The sequence below is a fragment of the Trachymyrmex cornetzi genome, unplaced genomic scaffold, assembly GCF_001594075.2.
Source record: "Trachymyrmex cornetzi isolate Tcor2-1 unplaced genomic scaffold, Tcor1.1 scaffold646, whole genome shotgun sequence".
Lineage (NCBI taxonomy): Eukaryota > Metazoa > Arthropoda > Insecta > Hymenoptera > Formicidae > Trachymyrmex > Trachymyrmex cornetzi.
The window spans coordinates 1,285,156-1,303,494 of NW_017299966.1; the positions used below are offsets into that span (position 1 = coordinate 1,285,156).

Sequence of the window (18,339 nt, forward strand, 5' to 3'; positions counted from 1 at the left end):
ATTATCTCTTGTATACAGACTTAAAATAACTTACTCAACAAAGACAGTAGATTGCTAATCGAGACAGTTGTATCTTCCTGAGTGTTGACATGGCGTCTGAGCACATTCAGAAGTTTTTGGTACAAAAACGATTGCCTATCCAAAATATGAAATAGCATGAGCATTATTCAACATCCTACCTTCCATGTAATTACGTAAGAGGACCATACTCAACAAATATACAGTTTTAAAACATCATTGGCAATCAGATAAAAAAATGAATCTTTGTTGATGATAAAATGAAGCTTAACGTGTCTTCCTTTTATCCAATGATGCTTTTAAACCGCATTATATTCTAGATATGTATATATTACTTACCTGCTAGCTGGCTTGCATATCGATAAATGATCCTGCGGAATCTCGAAGAATTCTCCTACGCCAGGATCTGGAAAGACGAGTCAGTATATTGTTTTATATGCATGTATGTTTTGTGTGTGGCGTGTGTGTGTGTGTGTGTGTGTGTTGATAAGAATCTAGATAAATTACATTTATCTACGAATACATACCAAGGTAAGATGATGTATAATCATGTGCAAACGAAATATTAACATTTACATCTAATTGGTCTTAAAGCATTACCTGCTGAATTGAGACTGACAAATTGGAAAGGAAACTTCAGCGCAGTTACAAGCGTAGGTTTGGCCTCGGCGAAACTCACAATCTCTATGCGATATTTATTCAACATTTCTAAAAATTCTTCATGCAATTTTAGTAATTGCGGTGATTCTGAAATATTAGAACGATAAGTTATATTGCGCGTTAATTAGAACTAGAGATCGACAATTACCTTCGCGCAGTTCTTGAACCTCAATCGTTGGCCATAGCAGCATTTGCGTTGTTTGCTTCAGAGCCGCCACATGTGAACCTCGATGAGGAGTACCGTAAAATAGAATAGCTTTGGTATTCTTGCAAATACCATTTTTATCTCCAGTTTTCCACTCTATAAACAGTATAACATATAACGACTTTAACAATAGTGATAATTTTATTGGTACATTTATCAAAGTATAAAAATTAGTGTAAATGTTCAGCTTATACATACCTTCTACGAGCATTTTTTTAATTAATAATCCACCCATTGAATGGGCGACCCATATAAGTGGCCGTTGGCCCACGTTCGCCATTGTCAATTTGGTAACGAATTCTTCGCTTCTCTCTTTAATAGTACTCCTAACAAAAATAAATGTAATGCATCAAACTATTGGAATATTTAATACCTAAATTTATCATGGGAAATTCAAACATTCTCGTAGAGTATTAAACGAAATACAGTACTTACTTCATGCTTTCTATTGGACAGAAAGGAGTCCACATAGATAAACTCGTACCATAGTTAATACCTATAATTCGCAAGGATGGTATATCTACAGGTAACCAGTCTTTGGGCCAACAAAGTGTTTTGGATGTAGAATCAAGATCATTCCTCATACAGGTGTCATCTCTAAAGATATCGCGTATAAAAAATCATAAATTAAAAATACGATATTTGTTTATAAGCAAGTCATCAGTATATATTGAAGTTGATAAATATATAAAAATCTACCCTCTGCAGAAATAAGGTCCGCACGCTCGATCGTTTGTGTTTTGTGGACAATCATCCAGTATCACCTCAAAATCTTGACCTATCTTTCTCCATTCGCGCAAATGCAGATCGCGAGCCAAGTCTTTAAAGAATTCTTGAGGACGATCGTCATCAACCATAGCAGACAAGTAGTCTGTAGTGTTTTCGATCAATGTATTATCATCTGCAATTAAACGTATAATGTGAAAAGGTAAAGAGATAATCTCTATTGCTCTAAAAATATATTATAAACAATTATAAAGAAATAAAGTTGCATTGATAACTGAATGCTGTGCTATGCAAAAATGTACTATATTGCAAAATTCAAAAGTTATCAATGTTCTAAACTGTTAGAGTATATCCACACAATTTGCATAGCCGCATAAACATATGCATAAAGAAAATTATCCAATCACATTTTACGTGCAACTTTGTAAGAGAAATGCGATTGGATAATTTTCTTTACACATACATTTATGCAGCTATGCAAGTTTGTGTGGATATACCATGAATCCGACAATATATGTATAATTATTGCTGAATTAAATCCATATGAAAACTTATACGTCTGGAGATAAATTCTGCAACGTTTTATAATATAGCATTCGATTACCGTGCATACTTTATCTTTTTACTTTTTATTCTTATTCTTTTATATAGTCTCTAGAGGTACGAGATAACGAAAGAATAAAATTCGAAAAATTATAGTTATATACAAATAATGACAAACCTACAACACCAAGTGCAGAGGTATCAATGTCACGTTGTCTCCAAGTAACGAAAACTCCACCTAACAATCCGTGCAGAAATACAACGTCCATTTTTGTTGCTGCGTGAACTCTATGTAGAGGATGAAGAAGATAGACGCTCTGCGAATATTTCGCTTTCTCGTTTCCATTTGTATCTAGATTCACCAATGCACTGATCGCCTGTGCTGATAGACGAATGTCGTCACTGTGGGACCAATGTGACAATATGCCGATCCATCCTTTATCAGAGCAGTTATGTCATCAGTAATGTAATAATATATTACAGAAAGAACAAGTCTATCTTACCGGACTCATAGATAGTTTCTAAATATTCGGAATGAAGAGATATGTTGGATAATATCCTTGCGAGTAATATACATATTTCTATGTCGTCATTGCAAATTTTTTGTATCGCTGTCAATATTGGCAGAGCTCCAGCATTAATCAAATCTAAAATGCAAAATTTAAGCAAAAGATATAAAGAGTGTACATCAATTTGTAGAATTATACAAAAACATTTTCATAACTTACGTTTGCTATATTGTTCCACGGAAGAATGATGACAGATTGCACGAATGCAACTTTTAAGTAATTCATCATCCCAAACTGTTGTAGTTTCCACAGAAAGACCCACACTTGTTAAATCATGGTCAAACCATTCTACAAGATACTATACATCAATTGAATAGATGGTTACAGCATGGATGTTATTAAGTTACAATTACAATATTGTAACATTAAAAAAATTGAAATATCTATAAATTATTCCTAAAATTATTTGTTGCATATCATTATATTGCAATATATTTATAGTAATTTAATTAATAGATATTTCAATTTTTTAATATTAAAGATAATAATTTAAATAATTATATGTTAACATACACTTTTTATACTTGTTTTTTTTTCATATTTTAATTTTTTTTTCATGCATATTCAAGTACTTACTCGATGCGAGTCTTTAAACATTTTATTGAGAAACTGTGTAAGGCAGAGATGTGTGTTGTCACATAAAGCATTCAAATTTAACAACAACGAATGTACCTTTTCTAATACATCCTGTAAAGAAATATTGAATGTATTTTTACAACAATGAAAAATGTTGGCAAATACTATGTATGTATTTTATCCTTTTAGAAAAGTTAAGCTTAAAATAATTGAAAGTTAAATTTAAAATAGAAACTATATACATCTAAATTGTACTGCACATGATAATATGGTGGTTGCAAAAAGAATAATGAGTTAACATTGGGCATTCTTGCGAGAGCTACTGCTGTTTTAGCATCCATCATCTGTGCCAAATGACGATACTGCCAATCTGAAAGATTTACAGAGAAACATTCTAAGGCTGGACTCAGACTATGCAATGAAAATTAAAAGATTGAAATTTGATCAATCCAAACAATAGGAGCTAATATTTCCTTGTTTCTATTGGCTAAATTTCAATCTTCAATCTCAATCTTCAATGCTTAGTCTGATTCTAGCCTTAGACGCATTCAGATTTCTACCCGAGATATTATTTTATCTTTGTTTAACAAAGATAAAATGATACCTAGGCGATACTCAGATGAGAACATAGGCCTAGAGCTGTTACCTTTTAAGTGCGACAGAGAACCAAGTGTAGTCACAGCTTTATATCGTTCGTTTTTGTTCCCATGCTGAGCCATATACAATAATTTATATGCAATCTTATGATTCTTCATCTTCCACCATTTCGCCAGAACATCACTGAGACTTGTTGGCTTCTCCGATGTAGGTCCATGTAGATCCTCATCTTTCCTGAACATGAAGATATCTGAAACCAGAGGATTGATCAATGTTTATACACAGAAATGTATATATATATATAATACTGGCAGTATATATTAGAACATGATAATTATGTGCAGCTGCTGAGAGTAGACGATTACCTTTAAATCGAGGATCATCAATGTAGATGTATTGTGCCCGGGTTTGCTCTAAATTTAGAACACTTGTGTTGACAGCTGACCGAATGATCTGCGATACCTGTCGCAATTGATACAGGAACCAGCATCCTCTGAACAAGATATAATTCCGATGTAAACATGTGACATTTGACGCAACCTTGATTTCGAGTGGCAGAAAGTCACCTTGGAATTACTTACCCGAGCACCACGATGCAAGTGCCACTAGTCTTCAGGTAGTACACGAAGCTTCTCGTCACTCGTGCTCGCATCGCGTTCGTAGGCTACGATTAAGATTCACGACACGATCATCGACAAAACGGAATCAAATTCCGTTGTAACACAATGGACGTCACATTTCAAACAATTTCAAACTTCGAAACTTGAAAGACGTTATGTTGAACTATTCACACGCGCGAAAAACGCGATTGAAACCGCTCAACAGTGTTCAGAAAATACACACCGTCAAACCTTCGAGAAAACTGGGGCGCAATTCCGTAATTGTCTTTACACGCCTACCGACACTTGTCGGTGTCGTTGCGCAGCTTTTTTACCATATAAAATATCTGCGTAACGACACCGACAACTGTCAGGCGTGTAAAACAGTTAGGCCGGAATCAGACTATGCATTGAAGATTGAAATGATTGGTCTGAAAATATGTGCACCACAATTACGAATCGCGCGATTGTCGTATTTTCCGAACGCGAATGACGTCTTTCAGCTCTTGACATTTTCAAAATAAATAAAGGAGCGCTTTTAGGGATCATTTATACTGGTAAATGGTCTCTAATTTGTTTCAATTGATATTTCGTCATGCAATTCTTTTCTGTCATGTAGAAAATGCGAGAAAGTATAATTACAAGAAATTTTTATTCTCAAAGTTTTTTACAGCTACATTTTTTGTTTTCACTATTTTTTTCTAATTTTTAATTATATATTTATCATTAATTATATACATTTATCTTATTTTGGAAACACACATGCACGTACGATGAATTATAGAACGATAAAACTTATAAAAAAGAGAGAGTTACAAGGGTGCAAAGTTTCAAATTCGTTTTCTCACTGTTTACTCTCTTCGAAAAAGATAATATAAATTTATATTAAACCTAACAAATTTTTCATCCTTTTCCTAAATTGCATAAATATATCAGGGAAACTTTTAATCGAAATAAAAATGTCTGCTCAAAATCAATATTCCCCATTTCATGCAATAATTAAAATGATAACTCCCATTTTTAAAAATTTAGTTTTCATAATTAATAAATGACAAAAAAAAAAAAGAAAAAAGGACTGCTTAGTCCAATGGGATAAAATCAATCTAATGCGCTCATGTTGTCTATTTCTTTGCTTTTCTTTATATACCCTATAGAAGGCAAATGTAATTAATCGTCGCTGTCACGGTTGATAGAGGCGGAGGCAGAATGGAAGCAGGTTATCTGGAACTGGAGCGGTTCATAGCGTTTAGAAACTCTCGTGGTGGGTAGGGTGAGTTCACGTCGTTCACATCGACCTCATTGAATGAGAGACGCGCGCGTGCACGATGACCCGCCAGCAGTGATCTCAGCCGGCGCCGCGCCACGACATGGCGACCGTCAAGGTGACGGAGCAGAAGGTTATATTGTGCGGCGAGTACGGCGTCGGAAAGACGTCTATTTTCCGGCGCTTCGCCAACAACACGTTTGTCGCCAGCAACGACCGCAAGTCGACTCTGGGCCTTGACAACATCGACAAGGAATACGTCGTTGAGGATAGACGGATACGTGTGAGTGTCAACTTTACATTACATGTGAATCGATTGCACCTTTTCACGTAACGAGAAATGTACGCAATCACTTTGGAAAATTCTGCCTTATTTTCTTCGTTTTCTCTTTATTGATCGTCAAGTTGCATGCAAGTTGCGCCATGGGATTCCATAGAATTTGGTTTCGTATTACTGACCTATTTCCTGCTGAATCCGAACTGCGTGCAATAAACTGTCAGACTGAAATCAGTAAGCGTACGTAGTAAATATTGGAGTGATTGCTTTTTAAACGTTGCACAAGCTGAACTTATTATATACTGATACACATTAAATGTAACTAATAAGTTCCATATAAGTTGCTTCATTTAATTAACTCACACAGTGTATCAAAAAACATTATAGTTGAGAAATTTAAATAATCTTCAGAGTATTTACCGAAAGTAAACATGACATTGTCCTTGTGAAATTTATAAGATTGATAAATTTTTGACTTTGCGTCTTTTGTTCTCAGCTGCAATTATGGGACACTGGCGGTATGGAAAGAGTGGCATCCGTTACCTCAAGTTACTACAAGTTTGCAGAGGCTGCCATTCTGGTGTTTGCCCTGGATAATTCAACATCGTTTCATTTGTTGTCCCAACATTTGCTTGACATAGTTACATACGCGGAGAACGCGAAAATATTCCTTTGTGGAAACAAAAGCGACTTGGAAAGCGTCGCACCACAAGTCACAGACGCAGAAATGGAACAATTCTGGTACTCATAATTTTTAATAGTTTCCTAGTTATTCTCTAATAGTCTAAAACTTTTAGAGTGAATCTTACTTTGAAGAGTAAAATCTTACTTTTAAGGATTGAAAATTGTACTACTCTTTTTTAAGACTGCCTAAATGTTTTACTTGTTAGAATGAGATTCCACTCTAAAAGATTTAGAGAGTACGCTTCTTTTATATATAATAAATTTAAAAAAAAAATGAAATCTTCTAGCGAACAATGTCATAATCTGATTTCGGGGATATACAAAACGTCGTGCAAAACTGGCGAAGGCGTAAACGAGATGTTTGAGGATATAGCACAACATCTGGTCGAGGCGAATCGATCGCGAATGGAGCTTCATGAGATGGACAAGGATCGATTTAAGATTTCATATGTCGACGAAGCAACCGATCCATCGTGTTTGTGCTAATCTCTAATTCGCCGATACGACATGCACTTTCTGAGAATCTCTAAAAGTTTAAGGGAAAACTGAATGAAATTTTTATATCGAGCACTTATCACACGTGACTTTTCTATGAGGGAAAGTTGCGTCTTGCAGAGGAAGGGAGAATCCATGAATGTGACATACGTAACATATACACACAAGTTGCGCGTCATGATCGGATCAGGTCTAGAATAACGTGACGGCAAAACAACTTTCTTGAAAATTTATTACACGTTGCGAAATTATATCTTAATGGACTAGGCTTGATCTATTAATATGATTTACACGATCGGTATTATATCATACATTGATAAATATACATACTATATCTATTTAAGTTTGTAAAAGTTACACGATAACCAGGCATTAGTGCTGAGTCCATTTGATAGTCTTCAAGTCGATACCATCTTCCACCATTTCCCACAGTGGGCTATAAAAAAATAAAAATATTAAAATTTTGGTACGTTTTCACGTAATTTCATGGCTAATAGATGCATATCAGACGATAAAGAGAAATAGAGATAATCACAATCTCATGAAACGTCCAACGATAAAGTTGTTCCCTCCGCGAAACGAGATTTCAACCGTTTCAAATTGTAAAGATAAAGGTATAACGCCAAAGTATAACGTGTACGTAAATCTAACATAGTTCCTTCACCACGTCTCATACTCTCGAAATAAACGTTTGTACGATAATTGCTGAACATATTACCTCATCTCCCGAAGTCGCTTTACATGTTGTATTGTATTGTCCGCCGTGTAATCGACTTCCTCGAACGTTGTAAATCGTCCGATGCCGAACCTAGGTAAACGAGTCGCAAATTACATCGATAAAATATGAAATTACTAAGACACGTTCGGAAATATCACTCGAATAGCTTACTGAATTTAACATTCGTTGAAAGCAAATATAAAATGACACACGGAAGCATTCGAATGATATTTTCAACGCTTCATAACGACTGTATTCTAATACACTGCCAATATTGAAAACCTACGTTCACGTCACGTATATATTACAGATTTTCAATACTGGTAATGTATATTGGAACACAGACGCGGATTAATGATCTGCAAAGTTCCTTTATCTCAAAATATATACCTAATACTGGAATGTGCCAGATCTTCCGAGGCACCGATTGCTCTGAGCACATAGCTGGGTTCCAAGCTTGCGCTGGTACAAGCTGAACCACTGCTCAATGCCACGTCCTTCAAAGCCATCAATAATGATTCACCCTCTACGCATGCGAACGACAGATTCACGCAGCCAGGATACCAGGCTATGGGATCTCCGTTTCGCACGACTTGCCGCAAATTTGACGTTATCTTTTCGATCAGGTGACTCGACAGCGTGTTGATGTATCTGTGATCGTACTGGAAAAAATATACATTGTAGATTTTAATACCTCAAATGCATCAATTAATATGAAGCGAAACTTTTGCTTCACTTACGTCCATTTCTGTCTGCGCTAACTCACAAGCAGCACCCAACCCTACAGCCAAGGGTGCTGGTACAGTACCGCTTCTCATCCCTCTTTCTTGTCCGCCACCGCTTTGCAATGGTTCTACGCGCACTCGCGGCCTTCTTCTAACGTACAGGGCTCCTATACCTAAATGCAAAATAGATAAATAAAGAATGTAGATGCAGCGAGCTTTTTTTATGAACGTAGAATAATTTTTATAATTTTGTTGAAATGAAAATTGTATTAGACAAGAGATCATATAATTTCTAATATACAACTTCTAAAAACATGTTGATTTTTTTATAATTATTTATTATGTCTACTATCTAAAACTACAAAAGAAATAAGGATATAATTTTTTGCGTAATAATAAATTATAATTTATACAAAATTACCTTTTGGACCATACAACTTATGACCACTGATAGACATCAGATCAATATTCATAGCGTTAACATCAATTGGCACTTTGCCTATGGCTTGTGCAGCATCTGTGTGGAAAAAGACCTTTTTCTTCCTGCACAAGTAAAAAGTAAATAGAATTTGAAAATAACTATATATATCTATATATACATACATAAAACAGGATATTTATTAAAATCTTGATGCTCACCTACAAATGGTACCAATTTCTTCAATAGGCTGTTTAACGCCAATCTCGTTATTCACCATCATTATAGAAACTAGTGATGTGGATGGCCTAATGGCTGCTTCCAGTTCGTTAAGGTCAATAAGACCATTTGATTGTACAGAAATGTATGTTACATCAAATCCTTCAGCTTCTAGGGCTCTACATGAATCCAGTACGCACTTGTGTTCCTAGATAAAAGCAGCTAATTGTAGATTCACTTAAAAAAAAAAAAATTAAAACTTATAAAAATTTCTCACTGTCTGGGTTGTCACAATATGAGTTTTCTTGGATTTGTAGAATCTCGCTATGCCTTTTACAGCAATATTATTACATTCTGTTGCTCCAGATGTAAATATTACTTCCTTCTTGTCCGCTCCTATTAGATCTGCAACTTGCTATTAAAAAAAGACAAGTAATCTTTCAGATTTAACAGCTATATAATATATAACAATTTGTAAATTTAAAATATCAACCTGACGGGCATGTTCAACTGCTGCTTCTGATTCCCAACCATACATGTGAGTTCTGGAATGTGGATTACCATGGTACACTGTCAGATACGGCATCATCTTATCTAACACTCGGGGATCCTAGTAATTTATCATTTCATACGTTATTTACATGTATACATGAGATTTATTTTTTATAAGTGAACTAGTGTACTTTTTGTATTTAAAGTGAAATAAGTATACATTTGAAATTTGACGAAAATGGAAAGAAAAATTCAAGTGCAGTCCAATGCAATAATAAAAAAAACCAATAATAACGAACCTATAGGTTGCATCATATGACATCATGTCTCAAACTTACCAATGGAGTAGTGGCTTGAGCATCCAAGTAAAGGGCTCTACCCTCCATCGGACCCTTTTTATAATCATCCGTGATAGGAGCTACATTTAAAAAGCGATTATTATTAAAAATCACAAACCTCTCGTCAACATTACTCACATTCATATTCGGCAACCTCTGATAATCGTTGACCGCACGTATGCAAACGGCAATCCTTCGCACGTTGCAGCGCGATGATGAAACTCCTTGTCGATCGAAACATTCTAATTGTCGTCTACAACTGTTCTCATGAAGGTGATCCACGTATTTCCAGAACTCGCATGTTCTAACCTCACAACAACAGCACCGTATGTTGATCGGAGCGAACTGCGAAACGAGTCACAAGTCACACCGATATAAACGTTTTTGTGCACCGATTGGCTGCCGGGAGGGTTACATGACAATTTACATAAAAAAAGAGGGGATAACGTTGGTTACAACAAAAATCCCTAAGCACCACAATTTCATTTTCTACGAATTGGTAACATTATAAGTTGTAATCAGGTTTGTTGCGTTGCATGCTCCAACATATTCCTATTATAAAGAGCTCCTACAGAGAGAAAGGAACTATGGTTAGAACATATTGGAGCATGTAGGCGCTAATTGTCCAAGACGATTTCGAATTATAATATACTTTATTACATAATAAAATTATTATTAATAAAAACCTATGTGATAATATTTTTGAGATCATTTATTTTCTTCACAAAAGCGCGACAATTTTTTATATAATTTAGGGTTAGTGATAATAATTTTGAGATCATTTATTTTCTTCACAAAAGCGCGACAATTTTTTATATAATTTAGGGTTTATTTGCTATAAATATTATAAATCGATATAGTTTGTCTTATCACATTAAATGCATAATAATTCTCATTAAAACACTTTCACAGATGTCTACATATATTTCTTAGATCGTTCTGACCGCTAATATAAATCCATCTAAAACTGTTCTTATTTTATCTCTTTAACTGGTTTGAATCATGACATCCAGAGCATAAATCACGTTACGAAAACTCCGTTTGTTTTCATTAAAACTTTCACGTAAGTTCTCTTATATACATATATGTATACATAGATGTATGTATAAGTTTTTCATCAAATATCAGAATCAATGTTATTGCTATATATATATATATATATAAATATATCAATATTATCAATCTACACATTGAAAGTAAAAAATAATTAAGATGTAATATTGAAACTGCAATGTAACTGTCGAAAGAAACAAAGATTTTTCTTGCTATAGAATACGATTGTTATCAATCAAGTTTTACAATTGCGTCATTTTGCAATGGCATTGACAAATTTATATGAGTTTTAATTTGATATGATCTATAAAGTAGCTTCTAATCTTTTTATTTCTTTCGAAATCTCTATTTTCCGTCCAATTTTATCAAGTATCTCCTTATCAGGATTTTTCAGAGCACCAGTTTTTACTTTATCCTCTAATACTTCTATTTCTCTAATTTTCTTACGAAGATTTTTTAATCTCTTTTGTGGATCAACTGTCGTTTTCTGCGCTGTGCTTGAATTGTCTTTAGTTATATTGTTTGTTGTAGTTTGCTTTGCAGTAGACAATGGCTTATCGGTGTGGATTGGAACTTCTTTATGAAATTCAGGCTCCGAGATCATGATTTTGGACAATCCTTCGGCAACAGGTTCCACAGCTTTAGATTTATTTTTCTTTTTCTTCTTCTTAGATCCTTCTTGAGTTTTTGTTTGGGTACCAGGTATTACTTTGTTTTTTGCCGCTAAGGCTTCTAGCTTGGCTTTATGTTCTGCTATAAATTCTGGACTGGCACCCACGGGATATAAAGGCTTCTTTATCAATTGCTTTCCTTTACTTTCGTATCTGCAAAGGGAATAACAGAACAATAGAAATAAAACAGAGTTGGCAAATAATGTCAAGATATTAAAGAACATACATAATTACTTACAAAGGAACTTCTTCCTGAGGAATATATCCATCTTTCACACGTCGTTGCTTTCGCCATGTACCATCGGGTCGTTGGCTTGCTGGGATAAACGTACCTAAAATAATAATCACACATTTCAATCATAACTATTCAATCTTGATTATATCTCCGCAAAATTTTTTAATTAAAAAATGAATTGAATTGAATTAAAAAAATATACAGTTAACGCGCAAGTACAAGAATTTTAATAAGATAATCAACTTGAGGACGAGACACACGAAAATTTTACGAGGTTAATCGTCTAATTACAGCGTGCACGTGGGAAAAGAAACGATTTATTATTATGCAAAATTTATAGTTTTACATTTGTTTACACGACCGAGGTTAGAGCCGGTGCGTACTTCATAGGTACACTTCGCGACATGGCGAGTATCTGATCCTTACCCGTCTCGTCTTTGATATAAGTCGACGCCATCACAATTGCTCGTGAGAGCACGCGTCCGTGAAAAATATAAATAAATGTAAAAAGTCCTCAACTATCAGCGTGCCATCCTGCGTTCTTCCGTATCGTGTACGGAGTTGTACTGAGTTGTACTCAGTTGTACCGTGTATGGATTATGGAGTCAGAAGTGGAGCAGAGAGCAGAGCTTTCGAGAGAGTCTTTCCGCTCCGGTGGCATGCGAATTTTGATTATGATCTCACCGGATGTGCTGGCAGATGTCGCCCGCAATCCTATTCCGAATTCAAGATCGACAAGTCTCGAATTCGAATTTTATCCTGATTTACCGACATCTACTTGATCTACTTATACTTGCTCCGTGTATACTAAGGAGTTCCTCACAATAAAAGGAACAGAGAACAGAGAATAATTTCAACCTACCAGAAATCATGTATTGTGGAATACACAGTTTCTGATAGGTTGAAATTCTTATTTTCTGTTCCCTGTTCCTTTTATTGTGTGGAGCCCCTAACTCCTCAGAGAAGAAAGAACAATGATTGCGTTCAGCGGACTCAACAGTTGAGTGAGGCTCTTTGCTACATTGATGTATTCTTCTAGATCTACAATTCTTATTGGATGATCTGAAAGAATACACCAATAACAGCGAGCGCTCACTCAACTATTTAGTCCACTGAATGCGCCCATTGGTTGCGTTCAGCAACTGTTGGAAATTTTCTTCGTGCTGATTGGATTACACTTTTAGATCTATAAAAATGATCCTATCTCAGTAGACAATCATAAAACGATTGTAAAACTGTTCCCAAATATTATACGTTCAAAATGCGGACATAAGACGTCTTCGAGACGTCTAAAAGATGCTTTAAGACGTTTTAAATATTGTTTTAAAGACGTCCCTATCAGCGTGCCAGCGAACAGATTATATATTGGATAAATCAGTATGGACAGAGTCTCTCTGGGTAATTATTTTGAATAGCTAATTCCTCGCCTTATAATTCTTAATAAAAATATACTCATTCGACGCATATTCATTCACAACAAAAGATTAAAATATCTGTCATATTGATTAAAGGTGCGTTCCGCATGATGCGCATGATATATCATTTTATCTTTGTTGTTTATTGAATATTATAGAAAGGCAAAATGATACTTATGCGCACCATACACGAAACGGAACGCATCTTAAATGTATTCGATTTAAGCATGCGCTGTGATCACATGTATAAATTCTGTGGGCAGACAATAAGATACTTCTCTGCTTTAAAAACACAAATTTTTTATACTTTATTCTGGGGTATATATTAACATGAAATATCAAATAACTCGTAAATTATTGGTTTTTTTTATATCAATACACTAAAACTTTTACATGCAGAATAATTAAAGGAATCATATCATGTAATTTTATTTAAGAAAGTGGAGATGATCTTTATATCTTTTCGACGCTTCCATCTAGAAAAAAAAACAACGTAATCAAAAATACGTTCTTCTCGAAACCCTTCCACTTTTATTTGAAACATTTTTTCGTATCATCAAAAATAAGCGAAATATTCAAAATGTTTAATTCACCTTATAGCTGTTTATATATATGTATACAATAAATTGGTCAATAATACTTTTTTCTAAAAATACATATATCTATATATATATTTTACAAAAATATACTTTATTTAAAATACAGTAAAATACTTTATACAATTAAAAATCAAACAATCATATTTTATGACATTACTTTGAATAATACAAATATTAATTTAATACTAATACTATCAGTACTAATTATTTTAATTAGTAATAATAATTAAAAAATATAAACTATAGATTTTGTTCTTAAAAAAAAAAACGGAAGATTAAATGCAATCTTTAAAGTATAGAGAAGAAAAATTTCAAGAATTTTATTTAGCAAACAATTTTGATCTTAAATTTTGTATAGAGCATTTGGAATAAATAAAGGTCGAGGAAAGAAGAATACGGATATAGGTATCTTGACTTCGACTGAGTAAGCGGTCCCGAGGGCTACCCCTCGATCTAGCCGGGCTGCTTCCGGGGATGCTGCGCGCGCGCACCGGGGGTTGCGCTCCGCTTTCATCTCGCAGTTTCACAGCCTCCCTTTCGCGACCCGTGTCTACCGCGGCTTGATCGTAGGTGTGTGTGCAGTTTCCTGTGTCTCGTTGTCCCCGGGTACACTGGGACGTCTGGTACTATCATTATCGTGGTCCCAGATCTCGGTTCCTGACGAATTCGTTTGTTTGTCGCTCTGTCTCCGGGTCGTGTACGATCCAAATGCATCGCTCTATGTCGGAAAATGGAAACTGTAATTGGTATGTAGCCGCATAAGTGAATCCTCGTTGACCAACATCTCTGTGCGATAATCGAACATTAACGTTTTGACTAAAGGGAAGTAGATTCTAGAATTGTAGCCGGTTCCCATATGGGTTCCTCATTCCCAACATCCTTTTAAAGGTCACTGGGTATTACATAAAAAAAAAATGGAACCGCACGTACCGTTCAATAGATATAAGTTCAAAGGCTCCTTACTTTCTAAGGTCACACACGGGAACAATGCAGTGAATAAACTTAAAAAGTTTTCTGATTATGACGTTTATACGAGAGTTCTGGCTTATGTAATCATCGTTAAGTAGCAGTTCTATGTAAAAGTTCATGGCGGTCAATTAATGTAAATATATTTTGTTGCATCGCATTTTGCATGAATTTACATGTGGTTTTGTTTCAGTTACATACTTGATAGAGTAATAAAAATGTGTGAACGATTTAGGAAAAGTATTAAAACTACTTTCTAATTAAAATTTTATTAAAATCTATTTTTTTAACTATATTATTATTAATCTACTTAAATCGTAACACGGGGGTGTACAATTTAATGTATATGTACTTGATAGATGTCAAAACATATAAATGAAAAGAACATGAAAACTGAACAAATTTGAAAAAAATTGTATCTTTTAAACTCTATTTTATATTAAGTTTAAATCTCATATGATCGCACGGATTAAAACATTAAAAGATAAAAGAGAATTATTTAAAAAAATAGTATATTTAAAAAAATATACACCACGTCACTAAGATAACAATAAATTTCAGATAATTATTCAACAGATTTTCTCAAAATGATGTAATTTTGTTGTTATTAATAAAACGCTCTATTTTACATTTCTAATTTTATGTATTTTTGAAGAAAGGCAGAAACAAAATACAACGCTAAAACACATATATGACACAAAGTATTTGTCAATTTTTTAAAAAGCAATAGTTTATGCATATAAAAAGAAATATATTTGTATTTTATATAAATTTCTACTTTGAAAAATTAACTTTATAGTAATGTATAGAAAATTATATACAGGGTGTCCCGAAAGTTTTTTGCTAATCGCTTTTGTGTAGATAGAGCGGACTAAACTGAGTCGAAAAGTCCTCTACCATTTTGCAATTTTCGCAATAGTTAACAGGATATTAATTACTAAAAATTGCAAAATATTGGTCTTGAATAATTTTTTACTTAAATACCATTATAACTTTACAGAAAAATTGCTAGAGACAAAAATCATTTATTTTCTTCTCATGGAACTCTAAGAATTTTTTCAGAATTTTTTATCAACTTTTTAGTACTGCATTTTCTTATTTTACCATCATGAGAAAATACGATATTAAAAAATTTTGAAAAAATTCTCAGAACTTTATGAGAAGAAAATAAATGATTTTTGTCTCTTGCAGCTTTTCTATAAAGTTGGTAGTATTTGAGTAAAAAATTATTCAATATTTGGCGATTATTAGTAATTAATATCTTGTTAACTATTGCGAAAATTGCAAAATAGTAGAGGATTTTTCGACTCAGTTTAGTCCGCTCTATCTACACAAAAGCGATTGGCAAAAACTTTCGGGACACCCTGTATAATCGACTTTTAGTAATTTATAAGTAATATAAAAATTTTGAATGATTTGAATTCTAATTTAAAAAAGTAGAGAATATATAGTTTAACATTTTAAAAGAATAAAAAGAATATTAAAATTATACGAAATAGAATAATATAATTTTCTAACATAATTTGTATATATGCAATTTTGCAATTAAAATATGATTTAGGCACGGAAAGAGAAAGGGAGAGAAATAGAGAGAGAGAGAGAGAGAGAAAAAGTCGGAGAAAAGAATAATAAATAAAAACCTTAGTTTTTCACTTTTTATTTTACATTTTTCCATTGTTATACTTGCCACCAAGATAAAAATTATAACATCTAGTTCAGTTGCAATGTAAATTACATAATAATATATAGATAACGAGTGAAAAATGTACATGGGAGCGTAAAACCATTCAGTTTTCAACTAATGAAAATAATTGTACTAAGTATTTAATTTAGATTTTAAAGTAAATATTTTAATAACACAATTGCCTATTGCGGATGCCTCATAGTCGGTTGAGAATTAAAAACAAAAGAACCTAAAAGAGAGTTTTACCACAACGCGTTGAACGACTTCACCCAAACTGTGGTCCTGGACCTTGCAGCCTACTCCTCCTTCTCTTCTTGCTCTTCCTTCTCCTCCAACTCCCTCTCTCATTCTCCCTTTTTCATCGGACATTGCACTGATGCAGGCGAAATGTATGAGAAACCACTGCGCCAGAAGATGGCATCATCCGCGGAAGAAGAAGCTAATTTATGATCCGGACTACTCACCGGCGCTATTCCTCCATCTCTAGGATGCAATTTGTCGCGAAATAGAATTCTGGAAAACTTACGTAATTACTACGGCATCTAGGCAATTTCTTCTTTACCGAAATTTTCGAAACCAATAGACTTGTACTATAAAATATCGAGCGACGCCGGTTATAAAAATAGTGAAAGAACTCTATATAGCGTTTAAGAATATCATACTAGAATGCGCACATATATCCCTAACAAAATTTATACATTTTCTTATAGCGAAATTTTTTAATTTTTTAATAGTATTTCTTAATAACAATTTTATGTGACAATCTTTCAAGTGAATTTGCACTTTAAAGATTGTTAAAATGATGAAAATATTTAAATGTAGAAGCAAGGCGTAAGCATTCTTTTTTGACCGGCAAAATATATATATTTTGTTAAAAATTTGGCAATATTAAAATTAGGTATCTTGTTAGTAAAAAAAAATGGTTTACATGCTATATTTTTATAGTTAAATAGCCATATACAGCAATTTACATCGTGAACCGATGGAATGGAATAGCGCAGAAGTTATGATTATTTCCAATGATCTGGTTCTAGGCACTGCGAGTTGCGTGCGGGACGAAATTTCTTCGATTTTTATTTCATCGCCACAATCTCAAATAAGATAATCCGCAATGTCGCAAATCGCGGTGCAGCAGGCACACTTAACGCCAGATTGAACTTTATCTCCGCATATCTTGTCCTCGTTGCATAGAATGTCGGCACGCTACTACGATGCACTTTGCGAGACCGCCTCGCGAGGCGAAGTCCGTCAAACAGGCCACAATGTGCATACGTATATATCGCAGCACGCAACAGCATTATGCGCGCTACATAGCGTATCGAGTACATCGAATATCCATCGCTTGACGACGGCGCCGGCGGCCCCGTCACCTGGGTGGTTTGCACGATGTGTCGTTTGCGTATGTATCGACTGGCATAATCGCGGGTTTACAGCCTACATAAAGCGCTTACAGTACCAAGGAATCTTAAAACGCCTATCTTTTCAATACAAGATGCTTCGAAATTTCTCATAAAATTCGATGATGACCTCTTTAGATTACACGTGCTCGATCTGGCGTCGAGCAAACGTCTCTCTAGTGACAGATGATTAAAT

General features: G+C 34.2%; 5 protein-coding genes across 6 annotated transcripts in view; 2 read left to right on the forward strand and 3 right to left on the reverse strand.

Annotated features, from left to right (window-relative positions):
* Positions 1-10: 10 nt before the first annotated feature.
* LOC108767068 (protein SERAC1) lies at positions 11-4,703 on the reverse strand. 2 transcript variants are annotated; one of them, XM_018516747.1, is made up of 15 exons: positions 4,476-4,703; positions 4,260-4,387; positions 3,944-4,144; positions 3,540-3,667; positions 3,298-3,408; positions 2,881-3,019; positions 2,656-2,799; positions 2,331-2,588; positions 1,583-1,784; positions 1,319-1,480; positions 1,082-1,209; positions 827-979; positions 619-765; positions 358-424; positions 11-135 (listed from the first exon to the last, which is right to left on the reverse strand). In XM_018516747.1, exons 1-15 carry the CDS (start codon positions 4,544-4,546, stop codon positions 21-23), a joined length of 2,154 nt encoding a protein of 717 aa, XP_018372249.1. In that variant the 5' UTR covers positions 4,547-4,703; the 3' UTR covers positions 11-20. The 2 variants fall into 2 exon arrangements, with proteins under 2 accessions (XP_018372249.1, XP_018372248.1); XM_018516746.1 differs by having other exon boundaries at positions 827-1,209.
* Positions 4,704-5,547: 844 nt separating this feature from the next.
* Positions 5,548-7,579, forward strand: RabX6 (RAS oncogene family member RabX6). Its single transcript, XM_018516780.1, has 3 exons — positions 5,548-6,040; positions 6,531-6,775; positions 7,006-7,579. The coding sequence occupies exons 1-3, from the start codon at positions 5,861-5,863 to the stop codon at positions 7,202-7,204; spliced, it is 624 nt and encodes a 207-aa protein (XP_018372282.1). The 5' UTR covers positions 5,548-5,860; the 3' UTR covers positions 7,205-7,579.
* Nfs1 (Nfs1 cysteine desulfurase) lies at positions 6,116-10,364 on the reverse strand. The gene is made up of 11 exons (XM_018516779.1): positions 10,262-10,364; positions 10,124-10,203; positions 9,787-9,903; positions 9,571-9,708; positions 9,296-9,501; positions 9,078-9,199; positions 8,672-8,829; positions 8,322-8,593; positions 7,932-8,021; positions 7,544-7,649; positions 6,116-6,259 (listed from the first exon to the last, which is right to left on the reverse strand). Exons 1-10 carry the CDS (start codon positions 10,362-10,364, stop codon positions 7,586-7,588), a joined length of 1,350 nt encoding a protein of 449 aa, XP_018372281.1. The 3' UTR covers positions 6,116-6,259; positions 7,544-7,585.
* A 1,026-nt stretch (positions 10,365-11,390) lies between these two features.
* Positions 11,391-12,813, reverse strand: Pym (partner of Y14 and mago). The gene is made up of 3 exons (XM_018516646.1): positions 12,509-12,813; positions 12,086-12,179; positions 11,391-12,000 (listed from the first exon to the last, which is right to left on the reverse strand). The coding sequence occupies exons 1-3, from the start codon at positions 12,537-12,539 to the stop codon at positions 11,481-11,483; spliced, it is 645 nt and encodes a 214-aa protein (XP_018372148.1). The 5' UTR covers positions 12,540-12,813; the 3' UTR covers positions 11,391-11,480.
* Positions 12,814-14,485: 1,672 nt separating this feature from the next.
* Positions 14,486-18,339, forward strand: part of LOC108767090 (uncharacterized) — a 30,456-nt gene continuing 26,602 nt past the window's right edge. Inside the window, exon 1 of the mRNA XM_018516782.1 lies at positions 14,486-14,842. The gene's annotated coding sequence lies outside the window, so the exon portion shown is untranslated. The remainder of the gene's footprint in view (positions 14,843-18,339) is intronic.